The 20,283-nt window shown below is 37.7% G+C and overlaps 1 protein-coding gene across 2 annotated transcripts in view; it reads left to right on the top strand.

Annotated features, from left to right (window-relative positions):
* MAPKAP1 (MAPK associated protein 1) overlaps positions 1-20,283 on the top strand; it is a 97,491-nt gene that overhangs the window by 2,606 nt on the left and 74,602 nt on the right. For both annotated transcript variants that reach the window (XM_034067778.1, XM_034067777.1), the window contains exons 2-4: positions 6,618-6,949; positions 10,526-10,615; positions 15,050-15,198. In XM_034067778.1, the coding sequence (XP_033923669.1) occupies positions 6,682-6,949; positions 10,526-10,615; positions 15,050-15,198 (507 nt within the window). In that variant the 5' untranslated portion in view covers positions 6,618-6,681. The remainder of the gene's footprint in view (positions 1-6,617; positions 6,950-10,525; positions 10,616-15,049; positions 15,199-20,283) is intronic.

The following is a 20,283-nucleotide window of genomic DNA, read 5'->3' as shown; positions in this document are numbered from 1 at the left end:
CTTATTCTTGAGTTGTGGTGTAGGCATGGCTGGTGAGGAATGCCAGGAAAACCCAAACAGCACAGCATCTCTCTCAATATTATACAGGCAAAAACCAGGTAAAATGTTGAAGCTTCCTGTTGTGTTTGTCCAAGATCAAAGTTTGTATAGGTGTTCATAAAGTTTATGGTGTTTTTTTAAGTTCTTGAATACATAATGAGAGAGCCAAATGTGAAGTTCTAGTCTGAGCCTATGCTTCTATCCTCCTCTTTGCAATTAGGTATTTTATTTGTTCATCTTTGGAATGTTAAAGCCTAGCAAATTGTCTTTAAAGTATTTTAGGCATATGAGTGAAAAATCATGGTTCCATGTAAAAGTGCAGTGCCAAAGTTGAAAGTATTTCTTTCAAGCTTTCTGTGCAAACAAAAGTACAGCTTCACCCGCTCACAGGCAGCAACTGCTGCCCCACTTCTGGAAAAGAGTGTTCATCAGCAGTAAAAATGAAATGGAAATTGAGATGTGTTATTTAAAAGGTACTTTCTTCTGTTTTGTTATTTTAAAATTGGAAGTCTTAAAAAATGAACTCAAATACTCATCTTTTTTCTGGGTAGTAAACTGTGATGAATACGTGCTGTGAATTGGGATGATAGGGATTCCAGTGTGGTGGGTCAGCGCAGTAGGACATTGCAGATGTAATGCATGTGTTAGGCTATGCTTGCTAGCCAGCATGGAAAAATAAGCATAATCATAGACATTAAAAATTAAGCAAAGTGTTTGCACATATTTAGATTAGGCAAAAGCCAGGCAAGATGCCGCTTTTCTAAACTGCTCCTATCCAAACCATTCAGTACAATATCAGAATGAAAAATGACAACACTTTGTCATCTGTTCAAATTGATATTGCACTCTTTGCAGTGACAGCTGAAAAGGCCCACAGGTGCCATATAAAGAGGTGACCATGTTGTCATATTTCATTTAGGCATCCCTCTGCAAAGCCATAATTACCTAATTAGGTTGTTAATTAGGAGATTAGCATTTCACTATATTGATAGAATGCTCTTTGCAGGCATGAGTCTAGATACAGATTTGTCTGCCCTAATTTATAATCTCTGCATTTTTTTATACTTATTTATTTGCTTAAAAGCTTGGTGCAAGATAGCTCAGGTTAGCTGAGAATCAACTTGTTTACAATTAAATGAAGATTTGACAAGATCAGGAAACAAACAGAGGAGAACATACAGCTTCCATACGTACCCCAGTATTACCTCCCTCCTTCCCTAAAGCTCAATAATTAAAATAGCAGAGTTGGTATCATTTGCATCCTGATTAGTACAACAACAAAAATGTAGCCAAATTCCAAGCAGTGGATAAATACAGAACTACATAGCTAATGCCAGATTAATTTACAGGTTTGAAAGCTAGCAAATAATTTGTGGGAAGTTGCATATAATGTAGTGTTTTCTCAGCGTAACTTTCACATTCCAGTTTCACTTGTGAAAGAGCTCTTTAAATGACTTCAAATGATTATTCCCTTTCTAATGCTAGGACCCGAAGCTTGAGTGACACCTTCTCTAGATAAGTATTCATTCTTAAATGCACTTGAGCTTTTGTTGAAGCATAAACTTAAATTTTCATACATTGTGGTTCACTTTCCTTTATCCTGCGTGCACAGGAGTCTGCCTGGCATTCGAGGGGATTGATTATTTGTACTGCTGCAAATATAGATAACCAGAGCCATTTCTTTTGCAATTGCAGACAGAAGTTAACTGTGGAATTATTTCATATAACCTGAATCATAAATTGTGAAGTGTGTTTGCTCCAGTTTATATGATGTGCAGGGAGAGAATCAATTTTTTATTCTAATCTGCTCATTTTTCTCATTGGTTTTAAAGATCACTTTAAAGAGCTCCAGTCAGAGAGGTGTTTAAGTCCAGTGACTAAGGAAGCCCTTGAGCAATAAGATGACCTATAATATTATACAATTCTTCCAGCCTGCTGTATTCTGAGATTATTAGTAATTGTTTTAGCTCCAGGCTGTACCTTCCAGAACTTGAATATTTGGAGCATTTTTATTTACCTTGGATAGGGCTTTAATTGTTTATGACTTCCTCAAGGAGGAAAGCCAATTTAAATACATTTCCATCTTTAAAAAGTTACCACAAACCTACAGCTTTGCAAAATAGGGGATGTCCTATTTTTTCCCACTTGTCACTTTTTACTTTTATATTTTAGAGAGCAAAATAACCTAGCAGGGATTGGCTTAAGAGTTTTGTGGAGGAATTTACAGCTGCTTTTAGCTATTTGAACTGAAGGATTCTTAAAATGATTCCATTAAAATTGGTGGAATTTGAAAGTCATAGGTCTTTCCTGTAACAAAACATTTTTAGCTACTAACAGCTTTCTCCAGGTTTTAGCATTTATTCTAGCCTATTTAGAGGTCTGTGAGCAAATTTCCCTGTGTTTATTAAAACAAACCAGAAAATTCAGTCCAAAATAACTGTGTTTTCCCAAAAGTAAGGTAACCCGCGGACTCAACGTTTTCCGTGCTCAAGGTCAATTGTTTTCCTTTGAAAACAGCAGTAATAGCAGGTTGACACACAGTCGCAGTCCCACAAGTCAGTGTGGTCCAGCATTCTCAGCTGTGCCTGCTGTCACCTGTGCTGGTGTGCAGGGATTGGTAGGATGGATGGGAAGGATGGCAGTCAGGAGAGGTGTGTGTTTAGCTCGTTCTTTCCCCTTATCTCACACTTGCTTCTACACTTGGTGTAGAATAACATGCAAATATGAATCAAACTGGGTTTGGGATATGAATGGTGTTTGGGGGGGAAAGATCAAAGTAAGAAAATCTTCCTTATATTTAAATAAATACAGTATGCCAAGCAAGCGGGAGGGTCACAGGAGCACTTAGGATGTTGTGATAATGAAGTTGCCTCCCCAACTTCAGATGTGTTCATCCATGTGTGTAAAGTACAGCCTGTATAACTACATATCCTCTTTCCAAGATCTTTGTGTCACCTACTGGGAGCTGAATAATTTGTAGGGCGTTCTGCATTACTTATCGTATGCCGCGTTATGAATGAGGCTGATCTGCATAACAACCTAGCTTCACTTGCTGCGAGAGTCTATAGATGCCATAAATATAGCAGTGGGTTACTGGAAGAGGAATACTTCTGATAAAAATAGTAGACTGAGATCCAGCTGTCTGATTTTGCTAAAGTTGCTGCAAAACCTGGCAAGTCATTCAGCCTCTTGATGGTGCAGTTTTACACCTTTGAGGAGGTTCTGTAACTGCACACAGTTGACAGGGGCACTTCAGCAATACAGCAATGAGACCAGGAAAAGGGGGGAGAGGGTGCTCATACCCAGGGTGTTGGTCAGGTAGTATGCAGGAAGTAAGATGGGTGAATGATAGGAGGTAAAAAAGGGAAGTGAAGGGTTGATTCAGCTCTCTCCACTTAGGTGTTTGCCATCATGACACTAACCTGCATATCACCTCATACGTAAATACCGTTATGGTTGCATAGGCTTCACATTGTTCTCTTCATTTTTAGTGCTTGCATAGAGTATGCTTGACAGCTGTCTGAAAAGTATTTTATTTAATAGTAGAATAATATCTGTGTAGTGTAAGTATTAAAAGAACCTTTATTTTTTGTTTGTGATTGAGGAACGTGAGAGCTGCTGAGGCTCAGAAATCCCTGAATTCATTAAATTCAGCTGTTACTTGTGGATGTAGTAACAGTGTGTGGGTACCGGGAATGCAAAGCAGTGGAATGCTGGCACCTCTCAGTGGATCTAGAAACTGATCTCCTACCTGTAAGTTTACTGGAACTGATGACATGGAGGCTTCAAATATTTGTGTAAAGGTCTGCAAAATTGAGCTTTGCTTCTCTGAATTCTTTTACTTCATCGGAGGTCATTGTTCCGCGGACCAGGTTGTACAATCTAATTGTGGTTTGCCTTGATTTAAAGGAGTAACCAGTTAGAACTGTGTAGGTAACAACTACTGAAAAAAATCTTAACTTCTGTTTTGGGGTTTTTCTTTGAGGGGTGTCAGCTGTTCATAGAAATTGGAGTTTGCAGTAATTTATTGAGAAATCAGTTTTAATGTGTCCTTTGAAAAATATGAAGAGGGGGAAGAAAAAATGTATTTGTATTAAACTTCAGTTTGAAACAGAATTTCTGCAGATTTCTCACTATTCATGTTTATGGGAAAAGTGATTGCATATGTAAAACTGTAACGAAGCTTGGCTAATTTAGCACATGGACTGTTAATAGCGTGAAGTCGGGGTGCAGAGTATAAAGGTAAAATTCTCGCATCTGCTGTTACATGTTGTTAACTCCCTTAGCAGACATTAAATCATTTCAAGTACAATAATAGTGTGGGAGGTAAATTAACTAACCATTAACAATCTTATAAATACACAATTAACATGCCAACATTTATATGACACATTGATGGGGCAGCAGTAATTTTTGATTGGGAGTTTGCAGACCTTTTAGAAGCCCGAGGCAGTTGCTTAGTTAAACAAGTTCTTATTGCTTGCAGGTAAGCATGGCTTTTGCTAATGAGTGGTGTGTAAGGAATTAGATTGAAAGAGCATTCTCAGTGCACTTTTAAAAATACCCATACCCACTGTACTTCTCTGCATCTGTGTTCTCTGCATCACACATACTAGTCACACTTAGAGGCCTTTAACACGTAAATCACAGCCAGGAGACGGCTGCCTTGTGGTAGGACATTTGCCTTATGGCCTCTCACATTGAGGACTATAAGAAATCCTTTGGGGAGAGTAGGCCTACTTTCTGTAATGAAAATAGTCAGAAAATAGAACTTTGAGTCTGAATATGGTGAGCTTGACTGGGACCTCTGGAGACCTGGTCCTGCCTCCCAGCTTGGAGGGGGGCCAGCTCAAGCACATTGCTCAGGGCCTCATCCAGTTGGGTTTTGAGTATTTCCAAGGATACTGATGGAACGTGTTTAGCTAATTGCATGATTTATTAAAATGTATGGTAGGTGTAGTGTATTAATAACGAGCAGCATGTCAGTTTTTTTCCTCTACCGTTCCTTTATTGAATTCCTTCTTGCTGCTGGGCCTGCTGTTTAATATAATACTTTTGGATTTGTCTGCTTGGTTTATTTTTTAAAGCAGAAAAAGTACAGTTTCTCTGGGAGGGGGGAGAGGGTGAAAAAGAAAGAAGGCAATATTTGTGGCCAAGGGAGCAAAAAAAGCCTTAAATTATGAAGGGTGTAAATCTAGTGAACGTTCTAATTAGTGGATGCTTGGTAGTAGGGAGGATACTGGTAGGGGTGGTGGGTTTGCAATTTGCAATACACCTTCAGAATTTTTGGGTTTTCATGATAAGACAGGTGTCCAAATAGAGTATCACCTTTGCTTCCAACTACTTAAATTCAGAAGCTGCTTCATGGGGCTGTATACCTTAACACACTTTTCCCCTTGGAATTACATGGGGGAAATTATGAAATGTGTTTTCCTGGAGCAAGCCTGTCTGATGCTTTCATTCACTTTCTTCTGTTAAAATCTGCCAGGAAAAGGCCAGCTGCTTTTATGAGATTTTCATGGGATATGGCTTTGTGTGATTTAAAATTGTTCCTTTGCCTTTAGTATTTTATTCTTGCTGGCAGCGGTTTTGAGAACAGCAACTGTAAAGCTTGGTTTTGTTGTTTCTGTGTTCAAACTGCTACATTAACACATATAGTTTTGTAGCTGGTATTAATATATTGCCCTCTTTCCCTCTGATATGCAAGTGATTAGAAAAGCAGTGGAGATTTTGAACTTCTGGCCAGGCAGGAGCACAGAGTTGCCCCTTTCAGAGGCAGCCCAGGCTTGAATTAGCTTAACACATAACTGTAAATCCACAGCTACAGTAAAAGAGGATAACAGTGTGAGTGTGGCTTGGGTTTTGTGGTTTGGGTCTTTTTTTTGTCCTCTATTTTGTAAGGCTGCTTGAGTACTCTGAATGAAATATTTTAGGTAAGTGGCAATTACTGCTGTTAAAGTGCTTAAGAATTCAGACGTGTGGTATATGATCATAGAGCTTTTCTGTGTTACAACAGTTACCCTACGTGAAGCACTGTGCAGCAGCAGATGTTCAATATTCTGCTCTGAGATACTAACCTCTTTATGTTTAGAATTTTTCCTGGAAATACAAAACCCAAAGAGGGTCCATAATAAAGTAATCAGAGAGTTGGCATGTAGAGGCAGAAGAAGAACAGTAACGCGTTATGATGATGGGTGAAAAAGAAATTCAAATTCCAACCTGGTTTTGTAAGCTTATGAATTTGAATGGACAGATGTTTCTCGTGTGTATTTTCTCTGTGGCCTTCTCTCTGTAGTACTTAGAGTATTTTGCCTTACAGCAACCTTTCGTTGTAGAGTAATGGGACCTGTCTGTAGGTGTCTGTTGTGTTCTGTTGCCTTGGGATTCAGGTTTCAAGCTGTCCTCCAAAACCACTATTCTTTATGCAGTGTAACTTACATGAACAGGAGCAGAGTTAAAATAATTTCACTGTACAAAGCTGAATCAGGTTTTGTGCATCCAAAATACAAACCTTCCTGAGTCAGGGTTTGGATTTTGTTGATTGTTTTCCTAAAATGCTGTGTATATTATACTTCTAGGTACATATGTCCATGAAACAAGATGGAAAGAAGATAGTATAGTGAAGCATTGGACTGGTGTTGGATGGACAGAATGGCTTTCCTGGACAACCCTACAATTATACTCGCTCATATTCGGCAGTCACACGTGACCAGTGATGACACAGGGATGTGTGAAATGGTCCTGATAGATCATGATGTTGACCTGGAGAAATTTAATCCCTCGTCAGCATATGGGGACAGTGGTTCAGAAACACAGGGAAGCAATGGTGAGACTCAGGGCTATGTATATTCCCAATCAGTCGATATTACCTCAAGCTGGGACTTTGGAATCAGAAGACGATCAAACACAGGTAAGTGATGTTTGCAGCCAAGATCACATTAGCCTTTTAAATTTGGTTTCTATTAGTCTGGCTTGTATGAGCAAATCAGAGCATGACTAGCTGGGTATGTGTCAAGTTTTTCCTTTTGTAACGTCAAGACCCTTTTTATAAAAGGGCATGTAGTGATTCAGTTACTTTAGTGGGCTGTCAGCTGAGTTTTAATTGTTGTTTTGCTTATTCATGTACAAAGGTAGTCAGTTTTATATATAAAAACTTAAAACTGTAAAGGCATCAAGTCTAAATCCAAAGTACACAAACAGTCTTTGATGTTTCCATTGTTAATGTCTGGAGGGATGTTAACTTTTGAATCGGATGGTTGCTTCCTGAGAAGAATCTACCTGGTGAGGCATCAAATCTATTCATTATAAAAGGGAGGAATGAAGTTTGATGTGAGCTGATGATTTGTCTGTGTTTTGTCTTCTGAAATTTTATTTCTGGGAAAACCCTGAGCTGGATTTGAATTAACAAATGAGAAAGTTTGAGGGTGTACCCAGTTTCAAAATAAGTCCTCTGTCTTGACTCGAAGAAAGCTGTCCCATTTGTTGTTTCACATGAAGGATATTCAGACTTCTGCTTATACCCAAGGGATGCTATGAACAAAAGTTCTATGATATAAAATATATATGAAAAGGTTGGTGTGGGGTGGTCAATACTGATCTCTCTTTGTTGGGTTTTTTTCTGTTACAGTGTATATATATTTCAAATTATTTCTGAAGGTATTATAACACCACCTAGAGCTCAGAAACAACATCTGTGCTCTACCTACCAAGTAAAGCATTGTGTGGTGTTGAATATCTTGAAACACCTTTTACGACTAAGAAGTTGTCAAAAGGTCCAGAAAAGTCATGGCACTGATCTCCTGTCATGGAGAGTTAGATGTGGAAATAAGACAAATATATAGCTGATTGTGAAGGATTATTTGCCCAAGTGACTAGGCTGATAGAATAATCTCCATTGAAATTAGGGGTTGAAACAATTTGTTTCCATCTGGCAGCATATTCTAAAATAATGGTTAGGATACTCAGTCCATTTGGGAGCCAGTTTTTTGCATCTTTTCATCTGGTGCATCTTCAGTGTTCTATTGCCTGTGCTGGTCCCACCAGGAGCCTAATGCAGTTACCAAGGGAATCGGGCTCTGATTTGAAATGGAGTGGGGTGGAAAACAGCCCACAAACAGTGTGAGTTGATCAGTACTGAACCCTTGCAAAAAAAACCAGGAAGAGGAATAAATTCAATAGAAAGTTCACTATTTTAATATAAACAGTTTTGTATTATTTGTATTATTACAGTGATAGTGTCTTCATAAATTGTAGCAATAATGGGTTACTGTAGATGACTCAGCACACTTCTGCAGAGACTACAGAAGTGTTGGTTATTAGATCCTCACTGGGGTGTGCAAATTTGAAAATTAATCTTATGTGCATTCAAATATGAAAGTTATCCCCTTAGTCCTGAAAGCAATGGGTACTGGGTGAGACATGATAGGGTATCATTGCCCATTGTGTTTGTGCAGGAGCTGTCTGCCACTGAATTCCTCCTCCTTTTCTACAGGAGCTAGGTTTTGGCTCTGGGCTCCATCTCCTCATTACCTCCTTCCCACCATATCCTGAGGGGTGAAACCAGTACAGTGGAGGCAGGTCTGTGTGGAGTGGTGGGGATGTGGGAAACAGCAAAGTCTCCCAGTGCTGATGGCTGGAAACAAAGGCTCATCTAGCTGCTAATAGTTAATGAAACAAGAACTACATTTGGTCAGTGACATTTGTCACACAGAAAGCTTTCAAACTAGCGTGCTTCTCATGAGAATGAACCTTGAATAATTCAGACTTCTAATAGGTACTGATAATTCCATCTAATTTGGAGTTGCTGTAGTACAGTTTCACAGTAAATGGTCACTGGTGATCAGCTGTAGGTAGAAGAGTAGGATGGAGTTAGTGGAGATGGTTGCTGCTCTTTAATGTGTTTGTTTGGCAAGAGGCAAAAAACCCAAACAGGATAAAAATATGCATGATTCTTACTCTTTGTTTTTTCCTTTATCCATTGTGATTTACCCACATTATCCATGTGATTCATCCACATGATTTACATGTGAATCTTGAATCTAGCAGTTATTTCATGATGGCCCATCTGGGAAGAAAGGAGTTTGGGAGGTAATTTTGGGCTACAGTTTCTAGAGTAATTGGGGGGAAAAATAAAGAAGTTGTTTGGCTTTTTTCCTTTCAGAATAAAAACACAACAATAGTATTTTACCCAGTATTTAAGCTTACAAGTGGGGATACTTGTCTCATTTAGGATACACAGAGTTATTTAGGCATTAACCTTACATTGGCTTAAGTGGGAAATAAACATCAAAGTCTGTGTGTGTGTTTGTACCTTAAACTGCTTGCTACAGCTGTTAAACCTCAAAGTATTGTTTTTTTCATCAGTTTCCAGCTGGGGAGGGAATCACTTCTGTGTCCATAATTTGGATCAAAGAGTAAATGTAACAGAATAATAATAGAAAATATTTATTAACCTTTTTCTAATTGGTGAAATTGCTCAGGGAACTCAAATTGGATCTAAAAATTGTCAGAGTAATTTAGCATTTTAGATTCTCTTCTACAAACTCAGTTAATGAATGATCTCAATACATCAAAATTGCTAATATATCCAGGAAATTGTTTCTTTCAGTACTCAACATTGTTAGTTCTACTTTTCACTCTAATCTACTTTCTTATTTTGAATGGCTGCTTCGCAACATCAGTTATTTCTTGTGGTCATTGTCTTGGGTAACTTCTACCAGGTTTCGGTGACCATTTCCCTAGAGAGACATTACTGTTAACAAAAGCATAATTTAAGGTATTACCTGGTAGCCTGGTCTCTGAGTTCTTTGATCTCGTGTTCGAGGCTTTTTTCCAAACCATATTTTGAAAATGGAGACAAAATATACATAAAGAAATATTATATTCATTTTAAGATTTGACTAATGTTGTGAAGATACAAATCATTTATTTTACTACCTATAAACTGTTTCAGCACACTGAAGAAAAAGCTATGCTAATTTATATAGCTTTGACATTTTATAATTTTCATGATTTTTAGATAAAGGATTTTATATTTAAAACTTTAATAGTCTAGTCTGAGTTCATTTATCTTTAATTTTTGAAACGGGTAGAGTAATTCATAACAGTAATTTTATTCCTGTAATGTAATATTCACTTCAGTTCATTTGTGCATTAAAATTCCTTTAAGACCGTTATTAATGATTTATATAATGAAATGTCATATTAATCACAGAAGTTTTCACATTTTATTATTCTCTTCCATGTTAATACTATCTTTATGATCTCTATTAATGTTTTATATCCTCTAATTTCAATTATAAATCAAGAACATTTTCATGTTTTTGTTGGTATTTGCTTTTCAGGGGTGCCACCTTTAAAATTTTATGACTTTTCCCCCTACATATGCAGTATAAAACATCTTTATTCATATAAAGGTAGTTAATTATGTCTTTGTTTATAGTAAACTTTCATTGACAAACTTACAGTTATCATATTTCTTTTCAAGCTCAGAGACTAGAACGTCTGCGGAAAGAGAGACAAAATCAAATAAAATGCAAAAACGTTCAGTGGAAAGACAGAAATACTTCTTACTCAGGTAAAAAGAAAAGACCTCCTATTTTCCTACTGTGTTTATTTCTCCTTTTGATGCTTACAACGTTTTCCATTCGTAATTTTCATGTCAGCTTTCAAAACGTAGAGGAAATGCTAATTATTGTATTTGCCTCCCATGCCCCAGTTGCCTGTTTCCCATAGTTTATTGCAGGGGGGTGGTGTGCCACAGGGGTCTCATTTGTTTTCAGCTATCATTAGGGCGTTTCGAATTATTAGTAAAGGCAAAGTAAAGAAAATACATTTCAAATCTAGTCTGCTGGTCTGAACAAATTTGAGTGGCTGCATTATTTTTTTGTGATATAAGGTATTAATGCAGTGTTTGTGTTTTGTCTTCTTGTAGCGTCATTGTCTTCTAAGGCTTCTCTTGTCTCAGTAAGCAAGAAATGGAGGTAGTAAAGCTCTTGGTGTTACTTTGAGGTCCGTAAGGAACAGGTCATATCTTTGCTGACTGGCAAGTGTCTGCATTCAGAATGCAGGATCCACCTAAGCTGTGGCTTTCCAGCTGTTTCCAGTGGCATTTGGTGTGCTTGAAAGGATGAAGAATTTTGTAGAGTTGACTCTTACAGATAATTTTTGTGGTTACTTTTCTAGATAAAGGGAGTCTTAATCTTCAGAAATAATGTATCTATATGATCTACTTAAATGAAAGTGTAATAAATGCTGCCTTACCTTATCTAGCCTTTCCTTGGGAAAACTGTTATCACTCATTTCTTACAAAAATATGCTATCCTTTTTTAAATTATATTACTATTTCTGACTGAATGTCCTGCACAGTTTAAACTGTAATACATGAAATGAAAAATCTGTCTCAATTCTCATATTTTATAGCTCAAGCTAGTATCTATTCCTGTTATATTTGACACACATTCAAACCTTTACATGGTCTGTCATGCCTACTTCTTGTAAAATTTGTGTGTATCTTAATGAAGTCTCCGTGTAATCTCCTTTTTTTGCCTAAATCCCTGTATCTTCGTGGCTGTCATCTGCAGAACCTTCTCCAGCTCTACAATGTCTTTTTTTAGAGGAGTGAACAAAGCTCCTCACATGAGCAGCACGGTTGCACTAATCCTGAGGACAGTGTTCAGCTTGTTTGATACCTCTGTTAATGCATTCTAAAATGTTTTTGCCTTTCTACTTCTGTAAGCAGAGTTGTAGGTTTTAAAGGTTAATCTACCATAACCTCCAACTCTCTTTGCTCAATATTTTATAGCGTTTGACCAATGATGATGCAATTCCCTCTCTTTATTCCCATCTATATACTGCTTGAGACTGCTTTACACTGAATTGCACTCAGACTCCAGTCCCCTGCTGTGTCTATGCTGCTTGTGTCATCTTATTCATGTGGGCTCCACCACAACGTTTAGTTCCTTTTATGTGCTGCCCTGAAGATAGACATAATCTGTCAGCCAGCAGTAATGGAGGTGTCCCCCTCTGTAGGAATGTGCTCCCTGCTGCAGGAGAAATTTGAATAAAGAAATAAGTAAGTTATGTGGAAACTCCAGGCACTTGCTGTCTATTGGCAGAGCTGATTTTCCTTCTCTGCTCAGTCACTGAGATTCTGCACGTTTCTCACTTATTTACATGACGAACACCACAGTAGAAAGAGGCCAGGAAAGAAAGGAGCCTTGGAGGATATCCACTGTGTCTTCCTCCTTGTCAAGTGTGTGTGTATGAGGCTTTGTTCTGTTCCTCGCATTCGGCATTATTGGCAAATACGTACAAGAGCAATAGCAACAGAAATAGCTGCTCTCAGATGGGGGGGAATTTGGCTGCCCTCTTCTGACTGAGCTTTAGACAAAGTCGAGCCTATGGCTGAACCCATGCAAACTGCAAGGGTGTTGAAAAGTTGTTGGTTTGTCCTTTTGTTAGAGTCTGGTGACACCACCTCCAGTGATCATTCACTCCTCACAGAGATGCCTCGCTGGAGAGAGAATCTCTTCTAAGCATCTCTGCTGTCCTGCAGTTGAATCTGTAGTTGCAGTTTGAGGCATCTGGCAATTTTGTATTTGTGATTTCCATTTTTAATTGCTATGTACAGAAATAAAGGTACACCAACCAGGATAAAGGGAAGTGAGAGACAAGTAATTTTGTGTATGGTAATGAGGCAGGGGGGAAAGAATATTTTCTGCTCGTCATCTGTTTCCCTGCTGTCATGAGACAAGCTGTTTGCTTTGTCAGGAATGAGTTTGAGAGATAAGATGGTAGCAGTGTAAAGACTTGAAAAAGGAAATCTCTGTGCATTTGAAGGTAGTTAGAGGTTTAGCAAACACAGAGGTGCTTCAGGCGTAGCTGACTGATTGGAAGTGGAGGTCTGGTTGGTTTTGTTCTGTGGTGTCACCAGTTCACATCACCTGCCTGTGCATCAGTTCTTTTTCAGTAAAAAGAATGTTTCAGCCTCGTGCAGTGTAGAGATCAAATTCTGTTAGTGATAACAGTCTGTGGGTCCTATAAACCAAATAGGGATATACATACAGAAGGTTATCCTTTTTATTAAATACTAGGTATTTTTAGGTAAAAGCAAGAAAGAAGGCATTGTATTTATATCTTACATTCATTCATTTCAGAGCATATAAAGTGTAAATTAGCTATATGTTGAGGGCATCTTTCAAAAGCCGTGAATTCAGCCCACACAGATAGAGCTCATATAGCTAACCACCAAAGCTGAAACATGCATATAATGTAGACTCATGGCAAAACTTAGTTTTAATTAAGAATTTAAAATTATGCAATTAAAGCAGTTTAATACAAAAATGTGATTTTTTTTTCCTGAAATTTGATAACTTAAAATGTGGGGTTTTTTTTTTCAATGTTTGCAATTGGAACTCTTGCATCCCAAACCTGTTAGGAATTAACTGACAAAATGTCCAGTGAAAGATGGTAATTCTTCAGAAATCTTGCCCATCTTCTGGGGTTTTGCACTAATCTGTAGAAGGTTTTGGTGGTTTTTCCTAAATGAGTTGATTTTTGAAATGATGGAGTTTTCTGGAAAACTGCAGTCAGGCACCCGAATGTACTGTATTGAAACTCTGCAGTCGTGTGAGAGATTTGATTTGAGTAAAAGCTCTGCAACACTCAAAGCAAAGCAGATGTCACACAAGAAAATCAGAGGAATTCTTGAGATCCTCTTTTTATACATCCCAACAAAGGAAACAATAGACAAATCATCTTAACATTTCCCTAGAGACAAAAGGTGAAGATGAAATACTTGCTTTTCACTTGAACCAATAAAACTGTTATATTGCATTCCAAGGTACAGAGTACTTCCCAAATGCTTAAGAAACACCAGTGAAGGGTAATACCCTAGCATAACTGTAACTGAGATTGGGGCTTTATTTTTTACATGGAGATAAGCTTGTTCCAAAAAACCAAAATACCTCATGGAGTTTAAGTTGCCACATTTAAAAGATATTTAATCAAGCTCTTGGTTCATTGCAGCCTCTCACAAGACGGTTGCGTATCTCCTAGTGCCACTGTTTAGCACTTTTGCCAACTGTCTGAGTTTTCAGGCAATCTGCTGATAAAATTAAATTCAGCTTTTGACTAGTTATAATTTGTCAAGTTTTAATTCCATCTTTTAAGAAATTAACCAACTCCCTGCAGGTTTCCTTTCCCTGGAGGAACAACATGGAAATCTCTGAGATGCGAGAGAATCCAAATGGAGGAACACAGAGCAGAGTTGGCCTAGGAGAGCTGGTGTTGGTCCTGTTGGTTCTCAGGCAGTGATTGATGGAGTTTGGGGATACCTGGCTCCTAGAGCAGATGTGGAAAAACCTTGTCCAGATTCAGTCATGGCTTCTTGCAGATGAGACCCATCAGTACTAATATGCTAAAACACCCTGGGCCCTGTCCTGATTTTTGTAGTGTCTATAGGAAGCCCTATTTTTTTATTTTTTTTTAACTTTTGCTGGAAATTCAGCTCTTAAAGAACAAAATCTGTTTGTCAGAGTTGTTACGAGCCTTCCAAGGACGCACAAAGAACTTGCCCTTAGTGCCTTTGTTTTTAGCAGTTTATGTGGTTATAATTATCCAGGCTATTTGCCTGAATAGTGTTTTCAGGTTTGAGGGGTTTTTTGAGAGGAGACCAAATCCAGTCTCCCATGGCAAAAAAAATCTTCTTTTAGGTCAAGTGTAGTCCCAGATTTACTGCTGACAGCACATGATGTGGTAATGGGGTAGTATAGTATTGTCCTGTAACATAGCACGGTACCATGTGTTTCAAGCTCAGTTAGAAATGCTTGTGCGTGGCCTATTATAGATGTATCAGCAGTTCTTTGGCATAGCATTTACTGTTAATTTAGAAATGGAAGTTTATATACTTGATTTTTTGCTCCCTCTTACACCGTTATCTTTCTGTGGTAAACAGTAGCCTCTGTACATCTCTCAGCACAACTACTCTGGTCTCTTTTCTGACCTACAGCAGAGGAGCTGAGCTCGCTATTTGAGAAAAAGAATTTCCGAGTAAAATCTCCATGTTCTGGGAAGCAGTCAATACTGTCCGTGCGCCTGGAGCAGTGTCCGCTGCAGCTGAATAACCCCTTCAATGAGTACTCCAAATTCGACGGCAAGGTAGGTGGACCAAATGGTATTCTCTCATATCCAGTTTCCTGACCTGAACATGGTAGGCCTTAGGCAGTTACTTATCAAGTTGTTCAAGCTTTAACTAGACTTTATAGTAAGCTATCAGTTATTTTAAAGCAGACATCTAGAAACATGCTTCCTTTAGTCTGAAATACAATGGGTCCAGTTTTGGTAGAACACTTTCTTCTATTTTCATTACAAAATGATGGTGTTACCTTCAGGTGTACCTTACCTTGCTGTTTTCTTCTCCAGCTGGTTAGTCAGGTAGATGTTTAGTGTGGCAGAACCCTAGGCTACATCTCTCTACAGAGCTGATGGTGGGACACTTTGTATAAATGATTGGTTATTTGGCATTAAAACAAAAAAAATCTATCTGACTACATAACAACACTTGCTAAATATTCCATGTTTTATGCTGTCTTTATCCTCAAAATGCTCCAGTGACTGTGGGAAAAGCCACTGGCTGTTTTGAGGGTGTAAAGCTGAAATGTCATGAGGTCAGTATCTGGGGCAAAAAATGTTCTGCTACTAAATGTTCTGCTCAACTACTCAGTTCTGTAATACACAGAGGGGAGGTTCACTGAAACCTGGTAGGTCAAATTCTTTCCTTGACTGCATTCCTTTGAAGAGCTGTAGGTAATGGTCTTTCCTTGTGTGCAGTTTACTTACTCTTTGTTGTCAAATATTTTTCTCTGCTGTAAACTCTGGAAACAGAAATATAAACATGGGTGTGATGTATCAGTGTCATTGTTCCAAAACAATTATAAATACTGCACTGATACGTTTTTTGCTGATTTGTCTGTGGAATCTCCTGTGGGAGTGTGAAGTTTGAGCTTCATTACCATTGTGATGGAAGAATTTCATATTCTGTTAAGTATTCTTGAAGTGGAAACTCAGATATGTAATTCCACGAACATGTCTAGGAGTAGTCAGAAGATTTGTGAAATGATAACTTTTAGACTATGAAGCCCGCATAGCAAAATGGACTTCTGTTATTTTATACTTACTAGCATGTAGGAATTAGTCCTAACTCATTTAGAGGTATTTTAATGGTTACAAGTCTAAGATGCCTTTGTTCTAAACTCAGGACTTGCTGTTGTTACATCATTTCAGTTTGGCAGACATTTAAATATACTTCAACAGTCATGCACAGAGGAAGTGAAGATAAAATACTGCTTTATTAAGAGAACTCTACTGTAATTCAGTGATGTCTCAGTCTTGTTGTTTTAATACCTGAGCATGATTTGGGCTACCTGATAGACTTCCTCAGAAAACTGAGGAACTTAAGCATGATTTCTTCCCACTTTGATGATCCAAAGGACTTTTTACTGTATTTATAGGAATTATAGATGACTGTAATGAACATCTTAATTTTCATATTTTAAACCTGGGTACATTTAGCAGGTGTTTGGTCCATTTGAAGACATTTGTAGTATGTGTATTTGGATAATAATGAAATACCTGACTGTTGCTCAATTGTGATCTGTAGGGTATGATACGAATCAAGTTGATTGTGATCTAGAAATCAAAATACCTTTTGAGCTCTTGAGAATAATTACATTATCATTTTGCTAGAGTATAATCTCACTATAATAACAGCAGCATTTATATTACTCTGGTAAGTGTGTCAATAACATGCTCATAGAATTTATTCTCTCTGCATATGTTGTCCATTTTAAATACCTACTGGACCATCTGAGATATAGAAGAAACATTATAGTTCAGTAGTGAGTTATTTTACTTCAGTTTTGTTGTATTTTCAGACAGTAATGTAAATTCAAAAACCATCTAGCTTTTAAGAAGTGTTTTTAATGAAATATCACAGTTCTCATTTATTTTTATTGATAATAGATGAGTAGTATTTTTCACATAAATACAATTCTTTCAGGGAATAGTGCATGACTTATTTACATAATTAACAGAGCCACATATCTCTTGGGGAAATGGTACATAATTGGGGAGAGGCAGAGGGGATGAGGAGGGGCTGGGGGCCTAATTAAACATGTCTTAAAAAAAAACCCTACTTAATTATGTATTTACTCAAGGGATCACAGTGGCTCTGAAATCTTTAAGATTATAACTAGGCTTTTGGTTTATATATGTATATTTGGGGGCTGTAAGGCAGATTTCAGCTTGAGTAACACCCGTTTTGTGGAGCACTGGCAAAGCTTGAGGAGAGCTCTCTACTTGCCACGTTGAAGCTCTTTGTTCATGTGTGCACTCAACTGCATTCTGAATTGTGTTAACTTACCAGTAATTCAGCTCCCTAACGGACCTGAAATCAAATAAAACCATTCTCTTCAGGGGCCTTCCCTCCTCCCTCCAACATTTGATGTATTGTTTCAGCTAATCAGTTAAAAATAAAACACTGCATGCTCTAATATCAACCAAGCCAATTTATTAATATGCTCACATCTTGCAGGTGTTTTCTGGCAGACAGAGTGTCTTTTTCATAAGCACTTCTGCAATTTTATGAAATAATAAAATTTTAAAGCACTCTTAATTTCTTCTTCTTCTGATCAGTTCGTTAATTATCAAAAGAGTAGAGAATATGGCTTGTGAAATGTAACCGGAAACATTCGAATCAGCTCAAGAATTCAGGTAATTCTTGCCCCACAACTACACAAGATGGGTGTGTGGCTTCCATGTACATGGTAAACTTCAGCTTTTAACAAAAGACACACACAGAGTATCTACTCTTGCCTTTACCTTCAAGATTTTCCTTATCACAGTTAAAGTAAACCAAACCCCTGCATCTGTTTGCGTGGTTTGTGTATCGTGTGGGTTGTACATCTTGGTTAATGAATCCTGAAAAATCTTGCTAGGAATATTGTATGAAAGGAAGCCTTTAGTTATTTATAATTACTTTTTCATGTGTGTAATTACTTGAAGGCTTAAGAAGTCAGAGTTAGATTTAAGATTAGGATTTCCTTTATCTGCACACAGATTAAATTATCATCCATTTTATGGATAAATCTATATTTCTGTTTACAGAATTTGGAAAATCAAACTTTGATTGTTCCAACTCGCTGACTTTTAATAAGGTTGTGAAAAGGAGACTGACCATAACGCAGATTGGAAAGTCATAGCCAGACACTGCAAGTGAAACACTGGAGCGTTGTAATGTCTCATTTCAGTGACACAACTGTGAGATTCACAACATTAGCTTCCCTACATGTTACCTACCTGCTTTCATTAATTGCTTTAAAAGCATGTGTTATCTTTTCATTCTATAGACATCCACACTATTTCTTTTCAAATCACAAGTGTAACGTGCACAAGTTCCTGGAAAGCGTAGCGATGAGTTTGCTCTGAGATATTAATCTTAAAGGATCCTGATTTAGTACAGTATTAGTGTCAAGACTATTCAACTACATGACCATTCCCACTAGTAAGAAAAATGTTACCAGGATGTATTTAGTTACTGGAAGAGGAAAAAAATCATGCTAGGATCAAATGTTCAGTTTTGTAGGAACCGTGTACTGAATGTGTAACTCCTGCTAAGGCCTCTATTTTACAGTTCCCCTTGAAATAGTCTCTAAAGCCAACCCACATCCATTTTTCTTCCAAGTCTCTGCTTCCTTTAAGAAATTTTAATCACTAAAATGTCTTGTCAATCCAGTTTTTGAGATGTTTCCCACCAAATGGATGCTCCTACATCCCAGCAGGATGTTGGTAGACAGAGAAGTGTTCCAGGACAGTCAAAAAAGAGGTGCAAAATAGTCAAAGAAGGAAGTTGGAAAACCACAGTCAAAATGTAAAGAAAGGATCATTCAGCTCTAGAATAAACTTGAGTTAAAAGGCCAGAAACCTTCCCTACACACAGACCTAGAGTGTTTTTATCTCTATTTTCATGCCTACTAGTTGAAAATACAGCTTTAAGGAAGTCTGCCTTTTCTGACCTTAAAGGGGTTTGTGAGTTAACTTGACTACTGGACACAGTTTAAACAAAAATAACTCAGCATGATCTTTGGCTGGGCAGATGCTGCAGATCCTTTTGTGAGGAACGCTACCGCTGTATGGTGTTAGAAGGTTTCTTGTGGTTAATTCTGGTAATGGGTTAAAAACCAACAATTTCTCTTGTAGCAACTGTTTTAAAAATGATGCTGTAGGAAGCATGGGGGAAGGGCTAATTCATGAGTGCTAATTGCTTGGCTGTTAATTTTCATAAGTGTTGATAGAAGCAGTTCCTTAAATTAAACTTTGTTTAAAATGTATCAGGGGAAATATTCCACAATGTTGGGCCCGAAGTGAAAATTAATATGAATGCTCTGGCAATTAACACGTACTGGTTAATAGCTTTTAGCAGCATTTTGGGATGATAGTCCTTAAATACATTTTTGCATGCTGCTCTTGTTTCAGTCTTGTTTGACTGTATGTCTGGATAATCATGAACAAATGTTTTCCACAATCTCCAGTATTAAACAGCTTTACTCAAAGAAAGTAGATAAAGAACTTAAGAAAGAAGCAATTCTGCTTTAATTAATATGGAAAATGTCTAAAATAATTAATCCAGGATTAAAATATGTGTGAAAAAATGCTTTTTCTTTCTTTTTTTTTATTTAAATGTTTTGCCCCTAAGCTGAGTAGAATGATCCTCATCTGAATCCTAAATAAGGTTACATAGGGTTTTTTAAAGCATTTGCTATTCTACCAATTTTAGTGGTTTGCATTCTACTGATGTTGGATTACATTATATTTGCCTCTATATATTTTATCTTGCATATTAATATATGTATTATTACATAAGTGATACCCTTATAAACAACTGTTTTAGTAGAGTGCAGGTAGTGTGCAAACCGCTTCTGCAGAGCTGTTTTTTTGCTGTAGAGGATGATGGACAAAACCAGGATGCCAGGGGAGCAAACAGCCGCAGAACTGGTTCTCAGACACACACAGTCAGCAGCTTCTTGCTCAGCCCAGTTCAAAATCTGCACTGCAGGTCTGCAGACACCTAAAATAAGTGCCAGAAAGGTGTAAAGGTTTCGTGCTCTCCCTTTGGTGCCCAGCAACTCCTGTTCTTATCCAGTCAAGAGAACCTGGGAGGGAAACCTCAATACTGAGTCTCTTGGC

This window comes from Melopsittacus undulatus, chromosome 11 (assembly GCF_012275295.1).
Source record: "Melopsittacus undulatus isolate bMelUnd1 chromosome 11, bMelUnd1.mat.Z, whole genome shotgun sequence".
Classification (NCBI taxonomy): Eukaryota; Metazoa; Chordata; class Aves; order Psittaciformes; family Psittaculidae; genus Melopsittacus; species Melopsittacus undulatus.
Note: the sequence above shows the minus strand (reverse complement) of the source record. Positions and strands in the feature narration are given on the sequence as shown.